The 20,372-nt window shown below is 33.2% G+C and overlaps 1 protein-coding gene across 6 annotated transcripts in view; it reads left to right on the forward strand.

Annotated features, from left to right (window-relative positions):
• tai (basic helix-loop-helix family member taiman) overlaps nucleotides 1-20,372 on the forward strand; it is a 265,687-nt gene that overhangs the window by 164,965 nt on the left and 80,350 nt on the right. For all 6 annotated transcript variants that reach the window (XM_072532815.1, XM_072532816.1, XM_072532818.1 and 3 more), the window contains one exon: nucleotides 19,278-20,034. In XM_072532815.1, the coding sequence (XP_072388916.1) occupies nucleotides 19,278-20,034 (757 nt within the window). The remainder of the gene's footprint in view (nucleotides 1-19,277; nucleotides 20,035-20,372) is intronic.

The following is a 20,372-nucleotide window of genomic DNA, read 5'->3' on the forward strand; positions in this document are numbered from 1 at the left end:
GATTTTATCGTTTGAATACTTTAATGCCTCTTGTCAGAGGCAAGACGCAAAAATTTTATACCCTGCAAATTAACATTTTTTAAAAGCGATAAACACAGCTTGCTATCTCATTAGAACTTTTTTTGTTTTGGTTTTTTGTCAAGTAGAAAACATGAGTATTTTCTTTACTAAAGTGATCGTTACTACTACCTTCCACAATGGTAAAATTATAAATATATAATTGGCGTGAGAAATAGGCAGACTGGTCAGGAACTATGGGGAGAACTTGGCTTTTCTGGCAGTCAAACGTTGTTGTTTTCAAATCCAGCTTCTTCTCTTTTAACAATTGATAAAAAGCTTTTGCCCTTAGTTTATGGACTCGTTTTTCCACAATTAAATTTGTCTTTTCATGCACATTTTGCTCGGACTTAATTTTTCCGTCCAGCTCCAAACACTTAGAACACACGTCTGTTCTGGGAGTTCCAAATCCCAAATTAAACTTTGTATTGAATACATGACGAAAATATGAGAGCTTACAAAGAGTATTTGGATATGACTCTTTGTACATCCTGTACATTTTGGAGATATTGAGTTCAGAAGGTAAATACTTTCGAATCAGTTTTGCTCTATTGTAATGAGATTCAGCACATTGAAAAGTCTTAATAAATTGTATTATATTACCTTTCATACTTTGAAACTTCGTTGTTTTCCTATCACCACCTCTAGTTTCAGTATGCATTTCTCCGGTACGATGATAACGATGAAGGACTCCCCGTATTTGGCCTTTCTTTATCAAAAGTATTTTTAAAAATGGTCTTCTGCATACGGGTATAATTTGTGCTTCACAAGTTCTAACAAAATATGTAAATGATAATAATCGTTCATTACAGTGTCCATTCACATTACGTCTTCGTTGAATTGGAATTGTCTTGCAATATTTAACAATGAAACTGTCTTAATAACTTTTCGTTTTTTGTGCATAAAAAGCATCATGGAATTGTTTTACATCTCGCATCGTAAGCTTCCGACAAGAGTATGCCTTAGAATTATGTTTACAAGTTATCTGTTCTGGCAATGATGAGGCATAGTATCTGCAAGAAAAAATTTATAATAATATTTGAAACCGAAGAGATACCATTATTAAATCATAAGGTTTGTTCCAACCCGTCACATTACCATTCTTGAATGGTTACGAGTATGAGCAGTAACACATTTTTTGATACTGAACATACTCGTAAATATTCAAGAACGGTATTTGTGACGGGTTGGAACAAACCTATTGCAGGCATTATTTTAATCGGGATTTTTTTGTTGTATTTTTATAACTCATCAAACAAAACATAAAAACAAATATCTGTTTACATTGATTTAGTATATCCCTAAATTGGTCTAATGTTTTAATGCAAGAAGTTTCGCGTATAAAATAATTTTAAGTACAGCCCTGCATTTAGTGTACAGTTGTAAGATGGAAAGTTTCTTACCTTTGTCTTTGCAATTCTACACGTATCTTCCTGTCGCTTTGTTCTTTTTCTACTTTTGTTTGGCGTTGTTTCCTCTATCGAATTATCCATATTTCAGTAATGTTAACTTAATTTTACAACAGAAAATTATACTTTATAAAGTAATTTTTAAAAGTATCGTAAATTTTAGTTAAAAAATCATATTCTTGGATTTTTTAAATAAGTCTTATTGACTTACATTATTTTCCTTGTTATTTCTTACTGTATTATTAAAAATATAAAATTGATTAATTTGAGATATATTTATAAGAAATTACGTTATTTTGAAAATAAATAAATCTAATGTGTACTCTTATCGTTTGGCATAATCCAAAAATACGTTCCCGCCACATTTCCGTAGTGGTTGTTAAGTTGATTTATTGACAGTTGTAGCAACATCGTTTAAGAGAATTAGGATCTCCATAAGTTAAACAGATGGTTTGAGTATGCCAGATGCCTCAAGTCAACAGATCTTAAATCAGTAAATCACGGAATTTACAAACGGTTATAGCTGCCATTCCGAAGGGTTCTGTACCGCGACCGCGGGATTTATATTGAGTAGCGGTGTGTAAGAGATCTTTACATCCTGCCAAATAGTTTTTAAGATGCTTTCAGATACATATACTTAATCAATAATTTATTTATTGTAAATTTGTATTTATATGTATACAATTCTAGTATGGATGGTTCCAAGTCGTAAAAATTATTACAATTCGTAAAAATTACAGCGCGGTGTTGCTGATCTTACATTTTTCCCTAAAAATAATATTTCCTGTTTAAATGTCAGTTTCATCAATTAAGTATATATGTATATATATATATATATATATATATATATATATATATATATATATATATATATATATATATATAATCATCACCATCATATGAAGTAAAATATGCATGTCTCGCAAAATAGGAAAACAAAAAACAAAAATCGGTATATCGATGGAAGGCAACCGTAAATACATATTTCTGATTATTTGGTGTCGTCATCAGTACGGTGCAGCCAAGTTAGAAAAGGAGGCAGCCTCTTAGTGCAACCATAGAACAACCGAACACACAGTTCGGTTGTTCTCTGGTGCAACCACTCTTGCCTGACTACGGCGCGGCAGACGCCGCGAGAAATTTGGTTCAGTCGCCCTTCCATGCGAAACACAGTGTACGTAAGTGTAAGCAACTTAAAAAATAAAAATATTATTCGTTTTGTTGACTTGGCAGCGTTAACTTCAACCTATTTGTGTAAATTTTCTGACTTTTCCCTGTCGCTTACTCAAATTTATTAAACATTGTTCTTTTTCAAGATACATTTATTTCACACACACATTCTAACTTGGGAAAGGATCACTATAGGAGCAACGTGACCAATTTGTGGCATTAGAATTAGAAGACCCTGATAGTTTCCAGGGCAACAACTAACAATAACCACGAAGGAAGCTGCGGCTACCTGTAGAATTAAGTAAAATGTAATGGTATGTCTCGCAAAACAGGAAAACAATTAACAAAACAGGTACATCGATGGAAGCCAACCGTAAATTTGTATTCCTGACTGTTTGGTCGTCATCAGTACGGTGCAGCTACCTAACTTAAAAAAGGAGCATCTTACTTTAGAAAGGATTAGTACGGAAGCAATGTGACCAATTTGTGGATAATTACTAAAAGTGTGAAGTATTTTGGAGACATTTAGTTGAACCTTTCGGGTTTGAATTTGTATCAAGCCCGAGTCGACTGATGAGGTGGGGGCTACACCGAAATAACTGTTTTATCGCTCTATTGATACCGATTCAAACGCGAAAGGTTTAACAAATTACTAAATGATGCTTATGAATGATTTTGAGACGTCATTTTGGATTTTAACGGACATTTTTGCTCGGACTGGCTTACTAAGAGTGAGCCTAATGTGGATGGCCTGGCCCATAATTTAAATCTTATCCAGCTCAAATAAGTGATACGAAGGCCTACCATGGACTACTTCTACCTCAAGGGTCTTTAAGTTTACATATTTGTTTCCCTGGATTGGACACACTTGGTTTTGAGGTGAACACTTAAACAAATAGGAATGACTCTTAAAACTATCTCCAGTATCTAAAAACCTTAGTGTAACGGCGAACCTTTCTTGCAGTGGTATGCTCTATCTCATATTTATATTATTTTTGGAGATTACGAGCCCTATTTTGTTTAACAATATTCAAAATCGGTGGCTGATATTCTGTAAAAGTTTTCTTTAAAAAGAGGCTTCTTGACGTAAATCTTCTAACATCTTTGTAGCACTGTTTTTAAATAGAAAGTAAATTGTCACATTGTCAATTATTCCAAGCCTGAGAACAATTGAGTGTACTTACCTTCCTAATTTTTGTACAGCTGGTTCCTAAAAAAAACTGATACGACTCTTAGCAAGATTTGATCATTTTGAGCAGTGTATTTGATTGGTCTGACATTATATTATATTTATTATGACAGACAAATAATAAAATAAACAAACAAACCGAAAATAGTTATTAAGGTCTAAATTTTGATATTATTTTGAATTGATGCATTTTATAAAGAGTATATAAATGATAGTTTTTACATAAAATAGGGTTGTTGTTATTATTTTTCTTATTATTAAGGAATAAAACAAACGACTTAACTCAACAATATATTAAATCAAGAATTGTAACCAAATTAAAAGATAACTGGGCACTATCAGAGGCAGCAAAACATTTTAACATAATCAGGACCACAGTTTTTCTAATAATAAAAAATGAAGGGAACAAGAAACTCTCGAAAGAAAGCGGGGGTCTGGAAGACCAAAACTATACTAAATTTAGGTATGTAAAAATAAAATTAATATTTTGTAATATCTCCATCAGCATTGATAACAGCTTGTAGTCTTCGGTCCATTCACGTGAAAGGAACTATAAAATTGTCTTCTTGAAAGAGCTCTTCCCAAAGCTGTTGTATACCGTGCCACAGTTCTTTCGTATTTTGAGATATAAAATTACGCCGATACAACTGTTTTGTAATAACCCCCCACATATTCTCGATTGGGTTTAAATCTGGACTGTAGCTGGGCCATGGTAAGGTTTCGATGTTGTTATTCTGGAGCCACTGGTTTATTATATTTGCAGTGTGAACAGAACAATTATCTTGTTGGAGGATACAATTATTTTCTGGATACAACTGTTCTACACTGGGAAATATGATGTTTTCTAGAATATTCAGATAAGTCTACCCAACAAACCTGCCATCAATACGCCATATCATTCACATTCCTCTAGATGAATTCCATCCTCATACATTGGCGCTAAAATGACCAGCTGTTTGATATCTACCACCATATAGAGGATTAAATCTATTATTATCTAGTCTATACACCCTAATTTTGCCCTTTTTAGAAGATTGAAAAATTTTCTCATCTGTAAATTTTACCCTGTCCCAAAAATCTTGATTTTGTAGCTGATGGTTTAAAGCAAATATAAGTGTTGATTGCTTCTTTTGTGGTGTAGGAGCTTGTTTTTTTTGCTGCAGTTCGGTACCTAAGACGCAATGCTGTAATTTCTGCGCCAAGTTGTCTTTCTTCCCGCAAACTGTGACATAATTCTTGCAGTTTTTGCATTTTTACAAGGATTCTCTTCTAATCTCTCCAAAAGCATACGATCTTCATGAGCATTAGATATTTTTGGTTTTCCAGAACCTTGCTTTCTTTCGAGAGTTTCTTGTTCTCTCCATCTTTTATTAATATTAAAAACTATTGTTCTGTTTACGTTAAAATGGTTCGCTACGGCAGATAGTGACCAACCATTTTCTAATTTCGTTACAATAATTGCTTTTAGTTGCCATTGCTTTTAGGAGCCATTTTTTGAAGTTGAACAGAATAAGATCAGACTAACAAATTTTAAGATTTGGCAGTGACAGTAAGGAAATAATAAGTATTTATGCTTCAAAATACACTGCTCAATTTTCTACAAAATACGCTTTAAGATGTAACAAAAACAAATGAGGAGTGATGTAACAAAACAAATAAATTAAAGCTGGCTAGCTGAATGTGCCGGAGAGTGACTACTTAACACTCAAAAGAGGATTCGGCCAATTTGCATGCCCTACAGAGACCGTAGAATAAGAAAATGAATAACAGGATACTTAAAAAAAAATAGAAATAAAGTAAATGAAAGTGGTAAATTATGGAAGTTACTCTAAGATATGATTGGGCGCCAGAAAAGTATTAACATATACCTTCCAAGGTGTCTTGTATATGTAAAGCTGTTTGCTGTAATAAACGGGAAGTAGGTATTAATTAAAATATTTAGTTTTCACCACAAATTTTAATCCCTATCCGAATATATAAGTACAATATAATTTTTTTTATAGCTACCCACCACCAATTATGTACAGTTAGTCTAGTTATAAATATACAAAAAAAATAAATACCCTGGTTACACAAAACTGATCCTTGATAAACTGAATTTACAAATAATAAAATATAAGAACAAATTTAATGACTCTACCTAAAAAGGTAATAATTTACTTGCCTACTAGAGATGTAACTCTGTATTTCGGCTTTCAATTAAATGTCTTAACAAGTAATAAGGACACTATCCTGAAGGGATAGATGTCCAAAGGTTTAAATATATAATAATAATAAAATATCAAAAAAATAACTCTCAGATTAAATGTGTACACAAGAAATCGTACAAATGAGTTAAACGGGAGGATTTAAAACCTCAACCTACCTAGTCCCTAAATATGATTAAATATTATTTTAGAAAAAAAAATTATGGTTTTTTATTATTATTTTAAAATAGTATGATTTAAAGTTAAAAGAAATATTATAAAAAAGATTAAAACTAATAAATAAACTTAATACAGGTTTACGAGATTTTATATTCTGAAGGAGAAAGATACTTCTCGCTGCTTTCTCAAATTGTCCGGGAATAACAAGGCCAGATCTGGACCTCTAGGGAACAGCCACGTCAAAAAAAATCAACTCTGGAACCAGGTGTAGTTCCGACCAGGTATTAACTTAAAAATTCTTCTTGAAAACATAAAAAAAAAAACAAAATCAAACATTCTTCCCTCGACTTCTGCTTGACTCCCAGAGGTAGGCTAAAAAAACATTTGTTTTAGAGTTCTTTCTTACTCTTGATACAGAGTATGGAAAAAACACAAGGTTTATGAACCTTGAAAGGTTTTATAAAGGTTACTTATGAAGTGTGGAAGCAAAAACTTAATGATTTTGTAAATGATGTGACCTTCGTATGGCTTGACCGTATTTTAAGTAAAATGGATTAATTATATCGACAATTTTAACGAAAAGCATGATATGGATAATAATATATTTTATAATATAATGAACGGTATACGACAAAATATTTTTATCGATACTCTTAATAGATAATAAATTGTTTTAAATATAGATAAATATGTTTTTTAAGGCCGGGAAGTAAAATTAAAATACATACGATTTTATATTAATAACACCTTCGATTTACATGTTGAATTTGCTTAATGAAATGATGGGAAACATTTCAGATAAATATATCGAATCAAATGAGAAATGATAATACTGTAGGATCTCAAAAATGGCTGATGGTTTTTATATTTTCATTTTATTGATAATTGGATAAACTTACCGGCTCAGAGTGGTTATAAACCAACAGGACACAAAAAAAACCAAACCAAAACTTCCTGCAACTTCTTCTTAAAAAAACTTTAATATTCTAAATAAAAACCTTTTATGCCTTCTCTGGCCCCTACCTCTAAACCCAAGTGTCTCTACCGAACGTCGAAGCAGAAGTGAGCAATCAGCACTTGTTTTGAGTTAGCTAAACTATGATTGCAAATATAGACGCTTGGTGTCTCTGTTGAATACCAACTTAAAATTTAAGAATTAAGGAAATTATTAAGAGGATATGGATTTAAAAATTTTATTTAAAGTGAATAAAGAATTATTGAAGTGACGGACTCGTTACAAAGAGTCGTATCAGTTTTGTTAGGAACCAGCTGTACACATAAATTCTCCACCATCATTTTGTTTCCTTTGTTTTTGTCCTTTTGTCATCTTGTATACTCCTAACATAAAATAAGATGCTGGCAGCGATACGCAACCGCTCACGATTCATTTTTTTTGTGCAATTAACCAACTTATTAAATTACATATTGCCAACACTGGTACAGCCGTACAACCAACTAAACAACTAAATCCTCGATACTCATACTCATTATAGGAATGGTCCGACCACATTTTGGGGTAGGTCGAGTGCATTTATCAAAAAACAAATATTTGTTAATTTCACAGTGATGTGGAGTGCCAACAGTGTTCTCTTTTCACTATTATCTATTTTTTCTATTTCTGTTTGCCGACGTTAACCGGGGAAGAACACCTTTCCACGTTCTGTGAGATCTCGGCAAATCTTTGTTGAGATACTGGAATAACATTGTGCTCTTCCCGAAAGAATACTAATTAATTAGCAACTAGTGCAATAATAAAGTTATTTGTATTGTTATCCATACTCTTTGCATAATTAATAAACATGTCCCAGTTAGTTTTTCCTTCTCTATTTTTTCACCTATCGAAAATGGACCTACATTTACAGAAAATCGTCATTTAACAAATTTTCTAATGATGGATTACCACCCACCGCTAATTATGAAATTTACAGGTTAAGTGCAATCATAATTTTTATTTCAGAATTTTTGAAAACGATTTCCAGATTACAAATGGAAACTTCAAAGCAAATGCAAAATGTAATTATCATTACAATCAATTGTGGCTTAATCACATATAAAATAATAAAAAAGCGAGTAGATTTACGAAACTATCATCAACTATCATCCTGTCAAGATACCAAACAAATTTGAAGAAATTTAAAGCATTTACACAGTTTATGGTGAGAACTGATAGTTAACTATTATATGAAGTATTCGTCATGTAATTTCACATCCGAAATGACAAGAAAAGTCTGATAAAACTGCCCTCTCCGAGCGTTATCATTATTTAGTCACTATTCGCCTTATCTCCACTTACGACTGCTATCGCAAGCATCGACAATTTATTTTTGAATATGCCACAGCAGTAGAACGTTTATTTAATGAATTTTGCGCTAGGTTATTTCGCCGTGTTCATCTTATATTATAATATAGGTACACGGTTTTATAGTTTGGTTTTATTGTAAATATACGAGTTGATGTTGGTTTGTTTAGTGTTGTAAGTTTTTAATTTGGTTTCAACGTGTGATTTTATATTTTGGTGTTGTAGCGGAACTGCTTGTAAAAGACAATTGGAACTGTAATTTGACTCAGTAAGTACTTATTTTGAGAACTGCATATATAACTGTTTAAATGTATTATTCAAACGCTCTGCGTAAAATGGGTTTATGTAATAAGTTATGTTGAAAGTTTAAGTGGATGTATTTGTTATCTATTTGTGTAAAAATAGACTTCTAAAAATTTATAGGTATATCGAGAGTGATATATAAAAATAATAGCATATATTAGCTGTAACAATTGCGTTTAATAATTATGAGAATTAAAAATTGTCCAAATTTTTATTTATAGGTACGGGTATTATATTTTATGTCCAAATAAGTTACATGTAAATTTATCAATTAATTTCAATATTGTCTGTGTATGCAAATCAAATTACGTCACCTGTGATGATGAACAAATCTTCTTCCAGTGCACTGGGCTAGTTGTGCAGCGTCTGTTTACACTGGGGAGTGGATGTTTTACACAAAACTGGAGTGTTTCTCGCATTGGTTATGCAAAGACTAAACTGTGTGTGTATGCGCGCTGAATAAGCTTCGCCTCCCTTAATGGGGGGTATGTCTACAGGACCATATTAATTTACGTATGTAAACCCTACACACACGTTAATTAAAGAATTAAAATATAAAATGAAAATAATAAAAGAATACTTACTTAATACAAAAAATTAAAATATGTGTGGAGGGACGTAACATTAGCGATACAGTCTTCCATTGTGTGGTTACATTTTTCCCCTTACTTGTTTTTCCCCTTTTTTTTTATTTTTTTAATCTACACTTTTAGTTTATATTAACATTTTATATTATTTAATTAATAGACTGTATTCGTAGTAGTAATAGAAACCAAATAGGCTATGTATTAGTTACACAAAGCCTTAGGAACGCAATTATATCAACGAAAACATATCCGATTGCCGACATGAGATCAGATCACAACCTAGTAGTAACTAAAATTAGGCTCAAAATGAAAATAATAAAACAAAAACCAAAAGATGCACACATCGATACAAGTATATTAAGGAACCTACTCATAAGACAACGCCTGACAGATGAAACCAAAAATCTATGAATGAATGTTAAAGAACAAATTCTGCAAAATACTGAAACAGATACAAAATGGCTATTAATAAAGACAGAACTAGATAAAAGTCAAAAAGAAATTCTGACATCAACCAGATACAAAAAAAAACAGTGGATGATAAAGGAAATTTTAGTGACCGAATATTAATTGACGGAAGAATTATTAGCAACATAAGATATATTATAATGATTAGATGATTATGGCAAGCTTTGCTGAACAACACTAGTACTAAACAAGAAAAACAGTTTCTGTAAAAATATAATATAATAACGGATTTATTACGGCTGTCGCCGCTTCTCCGCCCCCAATTTCCATCTTTTTCTGTCATATGCAGTTGCCTCTTCTAAGTCTCTTGCCGCCATTGCTTCATCAATATCGTTGCGCCAACTTCTCCGTGGTCGTCCTCTCTTTCTTCTTTCAGGAGGGATCCATTCCAGTACTCTCCTAGGCCCTCTGTACTCTGGCATTCTTTTAACATGTCCGAACCAGATTAATTGTTTTCTTTCTATGTCATCATTGTTATTTCTCTCGATTTTCATTTCGTTTCTTATTTGTTCGTTTCTAACTCTCTCCAGTTTCGATCTACCGCAGCTTCGTCTCAGATAATCCATTTCTGTCGTCATAAGTTTGTTTCTATTAGCTTTGGTGACGCCCCATACTTCCGAACCGTAAAGTGTAATACTTTGGACTTCTGTAAAAATATGGAGTAAAAATGAATATAAAAAAGACCAAACACATGATAATACACAAGAAAACAAATATACAAACAAACATACATTTGGCAGATGTACCGATAGAAAGGATTGAAAAATACAAATACCTAGGAACCTGGATTTCGGAAAATAAAATAACAATATAAATAAGGGCCATGACATAAATAGCAAGAAAGACATTTGTCAAAATGAAAACAATTATGTGCAATAAAGAAATTAAATTAGAACTGAGAGTAAGATCTCTGAGATATTATAGTATAGTTTAAATAGGATCCTATTGTGCTATCCCGTGGGAACTTTGTTGCTAAAATGTAAAACCCATTTTTTTTTGTTTCTAATATTTTTGTAAGACAAAATCACTTGGTCGTCCAAAAATCGTAGTGGGAGGGGAGCGGTGGGGAGCCTTACAAAAAAAAATGCAATTTTTTTTTTCATCGTTTTTCTAATGTACAATATCCGAAAATTCATTCGTAAAATTTGCATACCCATCAGGACATTAGAAATATTTTTTTTTTATTTTTAAAAATACGTCATACCATTATTATATACGGAGCGCCTTCATACAAAATCACTTGCCCTGAAAACCCATATTTTTAAAATCGTTTACCTCGCTCTACCTCGAAAAATATTGGGTTTAGCAAAAAATTGCTATTTATAAACGTTATAGGCCAAAAATCAGAGAACATGCTGGTTTTTTTAGAATTTTGATTGGATAATTAGTTTAAGAAAAAATTAAATAAATCGAACGGCATGTCACGACGGACAGTGCTGAACGCAGAGATGCGAGGGAGGGCGAGATTCCTATGCCGTAGTCAACCGCAAATCGACTCTACTGATGGCGATGTTGTTATGGTCGTTTTTTCATTGTGATGCTGATTTTAAGGAGGATGAATACTCTTCTAGCGTAAATAGTGACTTCTTTAGCTCGTTTTGTTGTCAGATTATTAACAGTTTTAAAATACTGTATTTGTTAAGTGATAGTAGTATTTATATTATCATAATAGGTATTGTTGTATATCTTTAAGGTTGTATACTTATTATTATTAAATTATTAATATTATCCAGATTTAGCCATACGGCTCGCACTCCCTCAAAAGGGGAAAATTCACTCATCTCAGATACTTACGATATTAAAAGGATTGAGCTCTGGTGGGACTCTTTCCGTGTTATCGAGCCCTAGGTGACTTGGTATGTAGGAGTATCCCGTATCCCCAAAAAATGTTCTTACAGATTATTGTTATTATTATAAAGCTTACTAAGGACGTAGTAAAGTGGTTAAATTTCAAAAGCTTGGGATATACATATCTAAAATGGCAAATTCTAATAGAATATATACCATTTCCAAGTATGCATTCCAGTATTTGCCTGTGGCAGTTTGAGCTGCAATGAATTCTGGAAACTCTGTCAAAAGTTCACGAGTTAAAGTTAAGATTTTATCGGAGAGTTGCATAACGTCTTCTTTTCTCCTGAAAGTATCGATGATTTCCGATGTACAAAGATGAATTAAGTTAATATAATGTACAGAAGAAGTGCCACACTCTAAAAGCCACTTCTTATAAAGATTTATTAATAATCTTGACAGAGCTTCGTACGTCAACTTATGGGCTCGTATAGCTTTATTGTATTTTTTGCCAGATAAAATACCATCAATTGTGGACTGAGCATAGAGACCACTGTCCAACCATACATCAGCAAGTCCAGAATCTGTCATGAACCACCATTAAAAGTCCAGAATCTATCATGAACTGACCAATTATTTTGAGGAAGTTCATAACCATGTGAAATCCACCTAGACGAATGACTACGTTTTTTGTGTCTTCTGACTGGGACCAGTGGAGCTCTTTAGCTTTATAATAGATCGCTTGATCAAACGTCAGTACGGTGTATCTGTTATTTAGCTTCTTAGCAATTTCATTGCACTTTATGATAACAGTCCAAACGGTATCATATTCTGACGAGACATGGAGTAGCACAGGTAAGTAGCCATAGGTCGTTACATGTGATTTATCCTCTACAGTCCGTTTATGAAATCCTGACCACTGTGGATAACGGTTTTATCCCTCATTTTGCAAATGCACCATGCCATGTTACGATATCTTATGTTATTATTAAGATTCTGACCCTTTTCTATGAAGCTTAGTTTATTTTCCTCAGATTGTACTTTTCTTTTTGATTTGTCAAAATAAATTTTGTGAAGGGAATGAAAATCATTGGGTATTACCAGCTTCTGATTATACGGCAAAAATTTAAATTGTCCAGGTATATTTTCATTAAATGGTTCTCTCTGGAAGGCAGCAATTTGGGTTCCGTGAAAAGTAGGTGTTTTGTCCAAAGTCTCTTCCAAAATGTCAATGTTGTCAGCAGCAAATTAAACGAATCGATTGGGTACCAATTGTCTCGGTATGGTCACATGATTATTCTCCAAGTAAAGTTGAATTTCTTCTTGGGCGATGCTGTTACGCACTCTAAGAGTACCGATGTATGAAATTGAATGATCGCAAGCGTGTATTGCTTCAATGAGTTTTTTCGACCTTGTTTCCTGGTGAACTAAAAGTCCTAGCCCAATATGCTTTGGAGTTTTTATTTTTCCATTCGAACAGGCAAAAATAATGTCTTGGAAAATGCTTACAGTTTCAATTTTCTTTTCATTATCGCTTTCATTGCGGACAATAAGATTAACAAGAAATACAAGCTTTCAGGAATAGACTTTTTGTAGTCTCTAACAATCATTCTTTTTTAAATCGGACTCAGTTGACATCTTGTTTATCTCGCTTCGGATAGTTTGGCACATTTTGACTAGAATGTGTTGCTCCGATGCCCCGAAACTAAAAGTGTCAGATTTGTCGTGGTTATTTTTTCTTGCATATTATTAGTCATAACTTGGCATAGTTTTTGATTCGGTGAGTGCTTTTGACAAAAGATGCACTTTTGTAAATTAAAGGGCCGTTCAAGGGCCGTTTTTGAAAAATATCGTCTCTACGAAAATCAAATGGCAGTTTAGTATTTTTTGACTTGTACGAGGCAATGTTCTTTGAGCTCGTATAAGATTTATAACAGTTTTTGTGCAATTTTAAAAAATCTTGATTTTTTAGATCATCAAACTTTGAGAATATATGCCGCATGTATTTATTCTCATGACAATTTTTCATACGTTCGCTCGTGCATTCAATAAAAGTTTTTTTTGATCTTTCTTGAGAGTTAACCAGCCTTCCTCCTTCCAAACAAATAAGACACACATTTTGAATAAAAACGTCTTGTTCGGCATCAGATTTATGGAAAGAAATATGCCTTATCTGATTTTTGACTCAAGTTCGCTGTCAGAGCTGCTGCTGTTCGTTAAATCTATTTCTAGATGGATACAAAAAAAAAATACTAACTGTAATAATAAGTAAGTACTAAATATTGTTAACTTACCAATAAGTTTAATTAATCACTGTTAATAATATAATTAACACATAAGAACTTTATTATGTCTCACTTATAAATCTTATAATAATCTTAGTGGATTTCGCGCTAAAAACAAAGCTTATGAAAAAGAATGCATATTATATGCAAAACAATACACTTGTTGCGCTAGAATATATACAACCATATAACACAACAGCGTCTCGAGGTAAAAACGACCGTAACAACATCACCATCAGTAGAGTCGATTTGCGGTTGACTATGGCATAGGAATCTCGCCCTCCCTCGCATTTCTGCGTTCGCCACTGTCCGTCGTGACATGACATTCGATTTATTTAATTTTTTTTTTAAACTAATTATCCAATCAACATTTTAAAAAAACCCACATGTTCTCTGATGTTTGGTCTATAACGTTTATAGGAAGCCATTTTTTGCTAAACCCAATATTTTTCGAGGTAGAGCGAGGTAAACGATTTTAAAAATATGGGTTTTCAGGGCAAGTGATTTTGTATGAAGGCGCTCCGTATACAACAATGGTTTAACGTATTTTTATAAATAAAAAAACAATATTTCTAATGTCCGGATAGGTATGCAAATTTGAGGAATGAATTTTCGGATATTGTTCATCCGAAAAATGATGAAAAAAAAATTTTTTTTTACATTTTAGCAACAAAGTGCCCACGAAAATCTATTCTAGAAGCCTTTTGCCAGTCTATTTACTCTACTATTACGTGTTTTCGATACTACAATATCGACTTGAAAGCTGGACACTGAAACAAGAACGCATAAATAAGTTACAGTCATTTGAAATGTGGTGTTGCAGAAGGGCGCTAAGGAGAGCATGGACACAGAAGAAAACGAACACGGAAGTATTGCGACAAATGACCAAAGAATACGGAATAATTAACACAATAAAAATAACAAAGTTGCAATATCTGGGACACATAATGAGGGAACAGCGATATGAAATGCTAAGATTGATTATACGGGAAAAGATAAGAGGAGGAAGAAGTTTAGGAAGAAGGAGAGTCATCATCATCATCAGTAGCTCGACAACCCTTTCTGGGTCCTGGCTTGTTCTAGGATTTTCCGCCATTCTGTTCTGTTCCTTGCTTTATTTTTTCCAGTTGGTAATCTTAAGTGTTTTCAGATCTTGTTCCACTTGTTCTATGTATCTAAGTTTGGGTATTACCTTTGACCTTCTCCCTACTGGTATTTGCCTCTTTATAATGTTTTGGTGTTTCAGTCTCCAACATCCGTTCAACATGGCCAGCCAGCGCATCTTTATGGATGTTATGACCTCGGGTTCATTGTATGCTGTGTATAGTTCAAGAAGGAGGAAAAAGGAGAGTGTCATGGTTGAAAAATTTAAGGGACTGATTTAGATGCAGTTCGATAGGACAGTTTAGAGATAGTGATGATGATATCCAATCTCCGCTTGGGAGACGGCACTTAAAGAAGAAGAATAGTTAATTTCGATGCTCACTGAATACCCTACAGAAGTTTACATAATTAGAACAAATCAAGTGAAGAATACAATTTGCCCGGTCTACATTCGGCAAGTTAAAACCAGTCTTTATAGGTCCTTGTACATAATAACAATGAAACACATTTTTTGATTTATAATTTAACTAAACTGCTACTGTGCTTCGAAAGGAACGTAAAGCTACGTAAGTAGTCGTTAACACTAAAACCTGCGCCAAAAGGATACGAGAATGAAAGATGTACAATAAGGCAATTGACTGCAGTCTGATAAATTATAATAACAAACGTCTTCTGAAAAAAAAACGTTTCTTTCATAACTAATGCATCTATCCTTTAATTATCGGGTTCTACGTTTGTTAGTATGGTATTAAACAACAATTGATTATAAGGATTGCATTTTACGTTTTTTTTTGACATTTCGACGTCTTTGACGTTCAATATCTATTAGGTCACTTTCAGGACTGAATAGATTCCACAGATATCCAAAAGTTTTCAGACAAACAAATATGAATAATAATCTTGTAATGGTGCCCAAAGTGATCTAGTTTTTTTTAATATCCTTAAATCGTTTGGTAGGACATGGGACAACTGTAACCCAAAAGTGTTTCATATTGGACCCAATGTGTCCCATTAGTAATACACAAATAAATGTTGAAGGTAATTTTATTGAAAAAAATATATAATCACATGACAAAAATTTAACATTGATGTAGAAAAAAACAGGTCTTACATAGTGCCAAATCAGAGGCGATAGAAATTGGTTTGGTCTTTGAGAGAACATCTGTGGCAACTTGTCCTGGTAGAAATTTGCTTTGGCAAATGGTCCTCTACATTCACTATGCTCTTTTGGCATTTGGAAGTTCTTTAGAGCGACCACTCACGCGTCTCTTCACTTTGGATTTAGATCTTCCATGTTCTATAAGCTGCTCTGCTAAAGGAACTAGAAAATTCAGGAGACTACTCTTTTTCTTATTTATATCGTCGTATATTTTCCACGAGTTACCTATTACTTACAGCAATAATTTATAAAAATATGTCCACCACCATTTAGCGGATTTTCGGTCATAATCATAAGTAGATACTTTTTGGTCCGAAAGGTTCACTCCTCCCATGAACTGATTATAGGACATTCAATTTCAGCTCGTTTACCAGTTTTTAGTTTTCTTCCCGCAAGTCCTATAGATGTATTGTGCCAGTTAGACATTAGTACCACACTTTTTGTATCTTTCCACCTAGTACTCAGTACCCCAGCATCCAAAACTTGAAAATCAGATTCATCTCGTAATATCTTTTTCACTTCAAATTTTGGTGTATTTTTACAATTGCTTATATATGTGTCAACACAAGGCAAATTTAGTTTACTCAATGCTTTTATAAATGTGAAAAACCTGTCTAAACAGAGGCATACATCAGCAGAACGTATTGTACTAGCTGGTTTTTTCACCACACGTTCACCTAAAGTACCAGCAACAGTTTCAACCTCTTTACCAGAGTAAATGTTGAGTTCATATATGTATCTACTAAAAGACTCAGCCACATTTTTATTCCTCTTTATGGATTTAGTAGAATATACTCTTTTAGAGAAGACCTTACCTTGAATTTGGTCTTAGTTTCATCAATAGACGGATGAGAACTCTCTGTTCTGGCTTATCAAAAAGTATACTTCAAACATGAATCCACATGTAAGTAATATGTCTTACGTGAATTATTAGGCTTTTCTGGATCATTGTAATACATTTTTGATAACAAATAGCAACATCGCTCACGTGCTATAACCTTTTTTATAACTGGGTTGCCAAGGGATTCATAATTCGACCAATAGTAGTGCTTGGTAATTTATTGTAATGTGCGCGTGCATTAAATAAAGACTACGGAAACAACCGTATACACACATCCAACACACTCGAACCTCATCCGACATCCAAAATGATTACTCCTTGCCTTTGTTTTCTAATATCATGTTTTGGTTTGACTTTAACTATGGTTGTTTCCACATTACGAGACTAGACTGGTCGTCATCTGGGTCTGACTCTCCTCTTCTTCTTGTTCATCTGAACCTTCATGAGACTCTCCGTCACTGGGTAGATACTCGTCAGAATCTGAGTCAGAAAAAGTTTCCTCTGGTTCTGACAAGTCACTAACACTAAACTCTTCAACAATGTTTTCCAATTCTTTTTGTGTTAAAAAACATGTGGCCATAATTCAATAACTGCAAAGAGTAGAACTGTTGTCATTATTTAGAGTTGATATAAAAAACGATTCATGTTCCATTGAAAAATGAATTTTATTATTATTCTTATTTATTATTATATATTTTATATTTATTATTATTATTAGAAATTTTAGTTACTTTCAACAAGAAACAGTTTCAGGGTTGTTTTGTAGTAGTATTTTGCAGGTTAAAACACTAAATATGTATCACAGCAACAAAAAACAGAACCACGTTGTAGAAGAACACTTATTTTTAGAAAATTTGTGGTTATAGTATAATCAAATTGTTGGTTGCATAACATAAACAAATGTTTAGTAATACGTTTATATTTGATCAAAGTGAGTTTAGAGGACAAATAGGCACGACTAGAACTTTTTTAAATTTCGTGGGACATATAAGTCCCCACGGTACCGAAAGGGTTAATGTTACAGTTAGGTCCAATCAAACAATTATTAAAAATATGTTTAAAAATTTCCTAACCCTCCGGCTATTGTGTCCAGGGCATCCATCCATTTGAAACCAAATTTCTTTCTGCAAGTCTCGCTATATCTTTTTTGAATTTCAATTTTCCTCATAGAAAAATGGTCCAATAATATTGTGTCTAAATATTCCTAACCAGACATTTATTTTTCAAATTGGCTATTTTTTTAAATAATATTCTCAGGCTTTCTTGTCTACCAAATCCTATAATTTTCAACATTTAATGCATGTTACCCTATGATTTTGAACATTAATGTAAAAACAAAATGTCTTTAATTGTCTTTCTGCATTAGCACGCTGTAAAATTCCGCTCGTCTGTCAGCATCTCATTGTCCTAGTCCTTGATACTATTGAAATTTACACGAACGGAATTTATTTCTTTTCAAAATTTTTAAGGTTGTGAAATATGAATGTCAAACTGATCTGCAATGGTTAGAGAACTCATTGTAGGACTTTCAACTACTGCTGTTAATACATTGATTTTGCTTTGGTTTTCTAAATTTCTTGGTGCCTCAGCAATATTCTTTGTACAGGTACAATTAGGAATCACGGTATTTTCAAACTTTTTTAAAATCCTTTGAATTGTTGGATGACTTCGAATTGGATTATTGGGATATCTTGCGCTAAATAAAGAACTGACATTATTGCCTAAATAAAATATTATTACTGATTTTTCTGAGTACTGAGTACATCTCATTATCTTTATTGCTTTTGCACATTTTGCATTACGTGTAATCTAACTTTTACACCAATACTCTGGCAACTGTATTTGCAAAGTTATGGAATGTGTTTGATTCGTAGAGCAATTTTAACAACATATTTGTTTTTGATACAGATTTCAGTCTTCTACTAGTAGTCTCTCATGACTTTAGATGTAATTTCCCATTGAGTTTCCTATAGCCCGTTTGTCAATTCACCACCCGGTATATATTTGATTTTATAATACTTCAACCACTTATAATTATATTGTCCGTATACGCCATACAATAAACAAGCGTAAACGATTCGTTCATGTATTTTAACCGTTTACTGGAATTTTAATTTTAAATTCTACATTTTCAATCAAATTTACTATTGTTTAAGTATATGTCAACTCTTATAACTGGAACATAATGAATGTATCAATATTATTGTAAACTTCGTAGATTTATTAAATTTAATATTGTTTTTTTGTTTCAGCGAAAACGATCTTGTCGGAACAGAATCGGCCAGTGGCACCAGCAATTCCTCAAGCACGGGAGTAGGAGGACCCTTGATGCCTAGTGTAGTGAACGGAAACCGCAATGGTCCGCCCATTAGTTCAGGTAGCGAGAATTCTAGCAACACACTTCTAAATCCAAGCTCCACTTATCAAACCTTTCATCTTGACAACGAATTTAATTTTGATATATTCCCCTCATCCACTTGGGAACTAGAATCAACTAATTGGCCTGAAGGTAGGCCAGATTCGCGTACAAGTGTAACTCCTACACCTCGCCCGCCCAGCAATCCCTCCTACAGCAATGCGCCTACTGTGGTGCAGTCTTCCCCTTTTTCCTCCCAACCCAGCCCAACTGTTCCAAATCCCCCTACTCCTGTGGCTGCCAATCCCTACAGCACAGGAACAGGCAATTTCTTTAATTCTATGAACGACCAAGGATTTTCCCTGGATGAGCAGAAAGATACCAAAGCCAACGTTTTGGAAGAATCGGCTATGATGGCTGAACCTAATAAGTTACGAAATTTGCTTACCAAACCTCAAAATAACAATAACGATAACGATGATAAAAATAAACATCGGATATTAAAAGAATTGCTAAACCAGCAAGACGAAGAGAGTATACCAAACGACAACCGAGGCAGTCCAAGAGGGCTGCTTAATAGAGCGTCCATACCTGGGTCTTCTGAACAGCCAAAGACTTCGAGCTCGTCAACTGGAAACGATATGTTAAGAAAGGTAAGTCGTCGATCTAGTTTGATTGTAGTTTTGCTCTGAAAAATAAATATTTAGTTTATAAAATAATCCAGAAAACAATATTTTAAATATGAATTTCTACTTTAAAATATGAATTTCCAGATTTTAACAGAATTTAATAGATTATTATTGAATAAGTCAAAATACATCTAATAAATATTCGTAACACGTGTAGGATCGAAGCGACTTAGGTCAGGGCTATACAGTGGATGGTTTAAGAATTCGATGTTTTGAAGATCCAAAAACTCTAGCATTTTAGGCAGTGTGAGGAACACTTGCATTGTCCTGATGTAGGATTATTCGTTGTTGTGTGTTACTTT

The sequence above is a fragment of the Diabrotica undecimpunctata genome, chromosome 5 (assembly GCF_040954645.1).
Source record: "Diabrotica undecimpunctata isolate CICGRU chromosome 5, icDiaUnde3, whole genome shotgun sequence".
In the NCBI taxonomy this organism is placed as follows: Eukaryota; Metazoa; Arthropoda; class Insecta; order Coleoptera; family Chrysomelidae; genus Diabrotica; species Diabrotica undecimpunctata.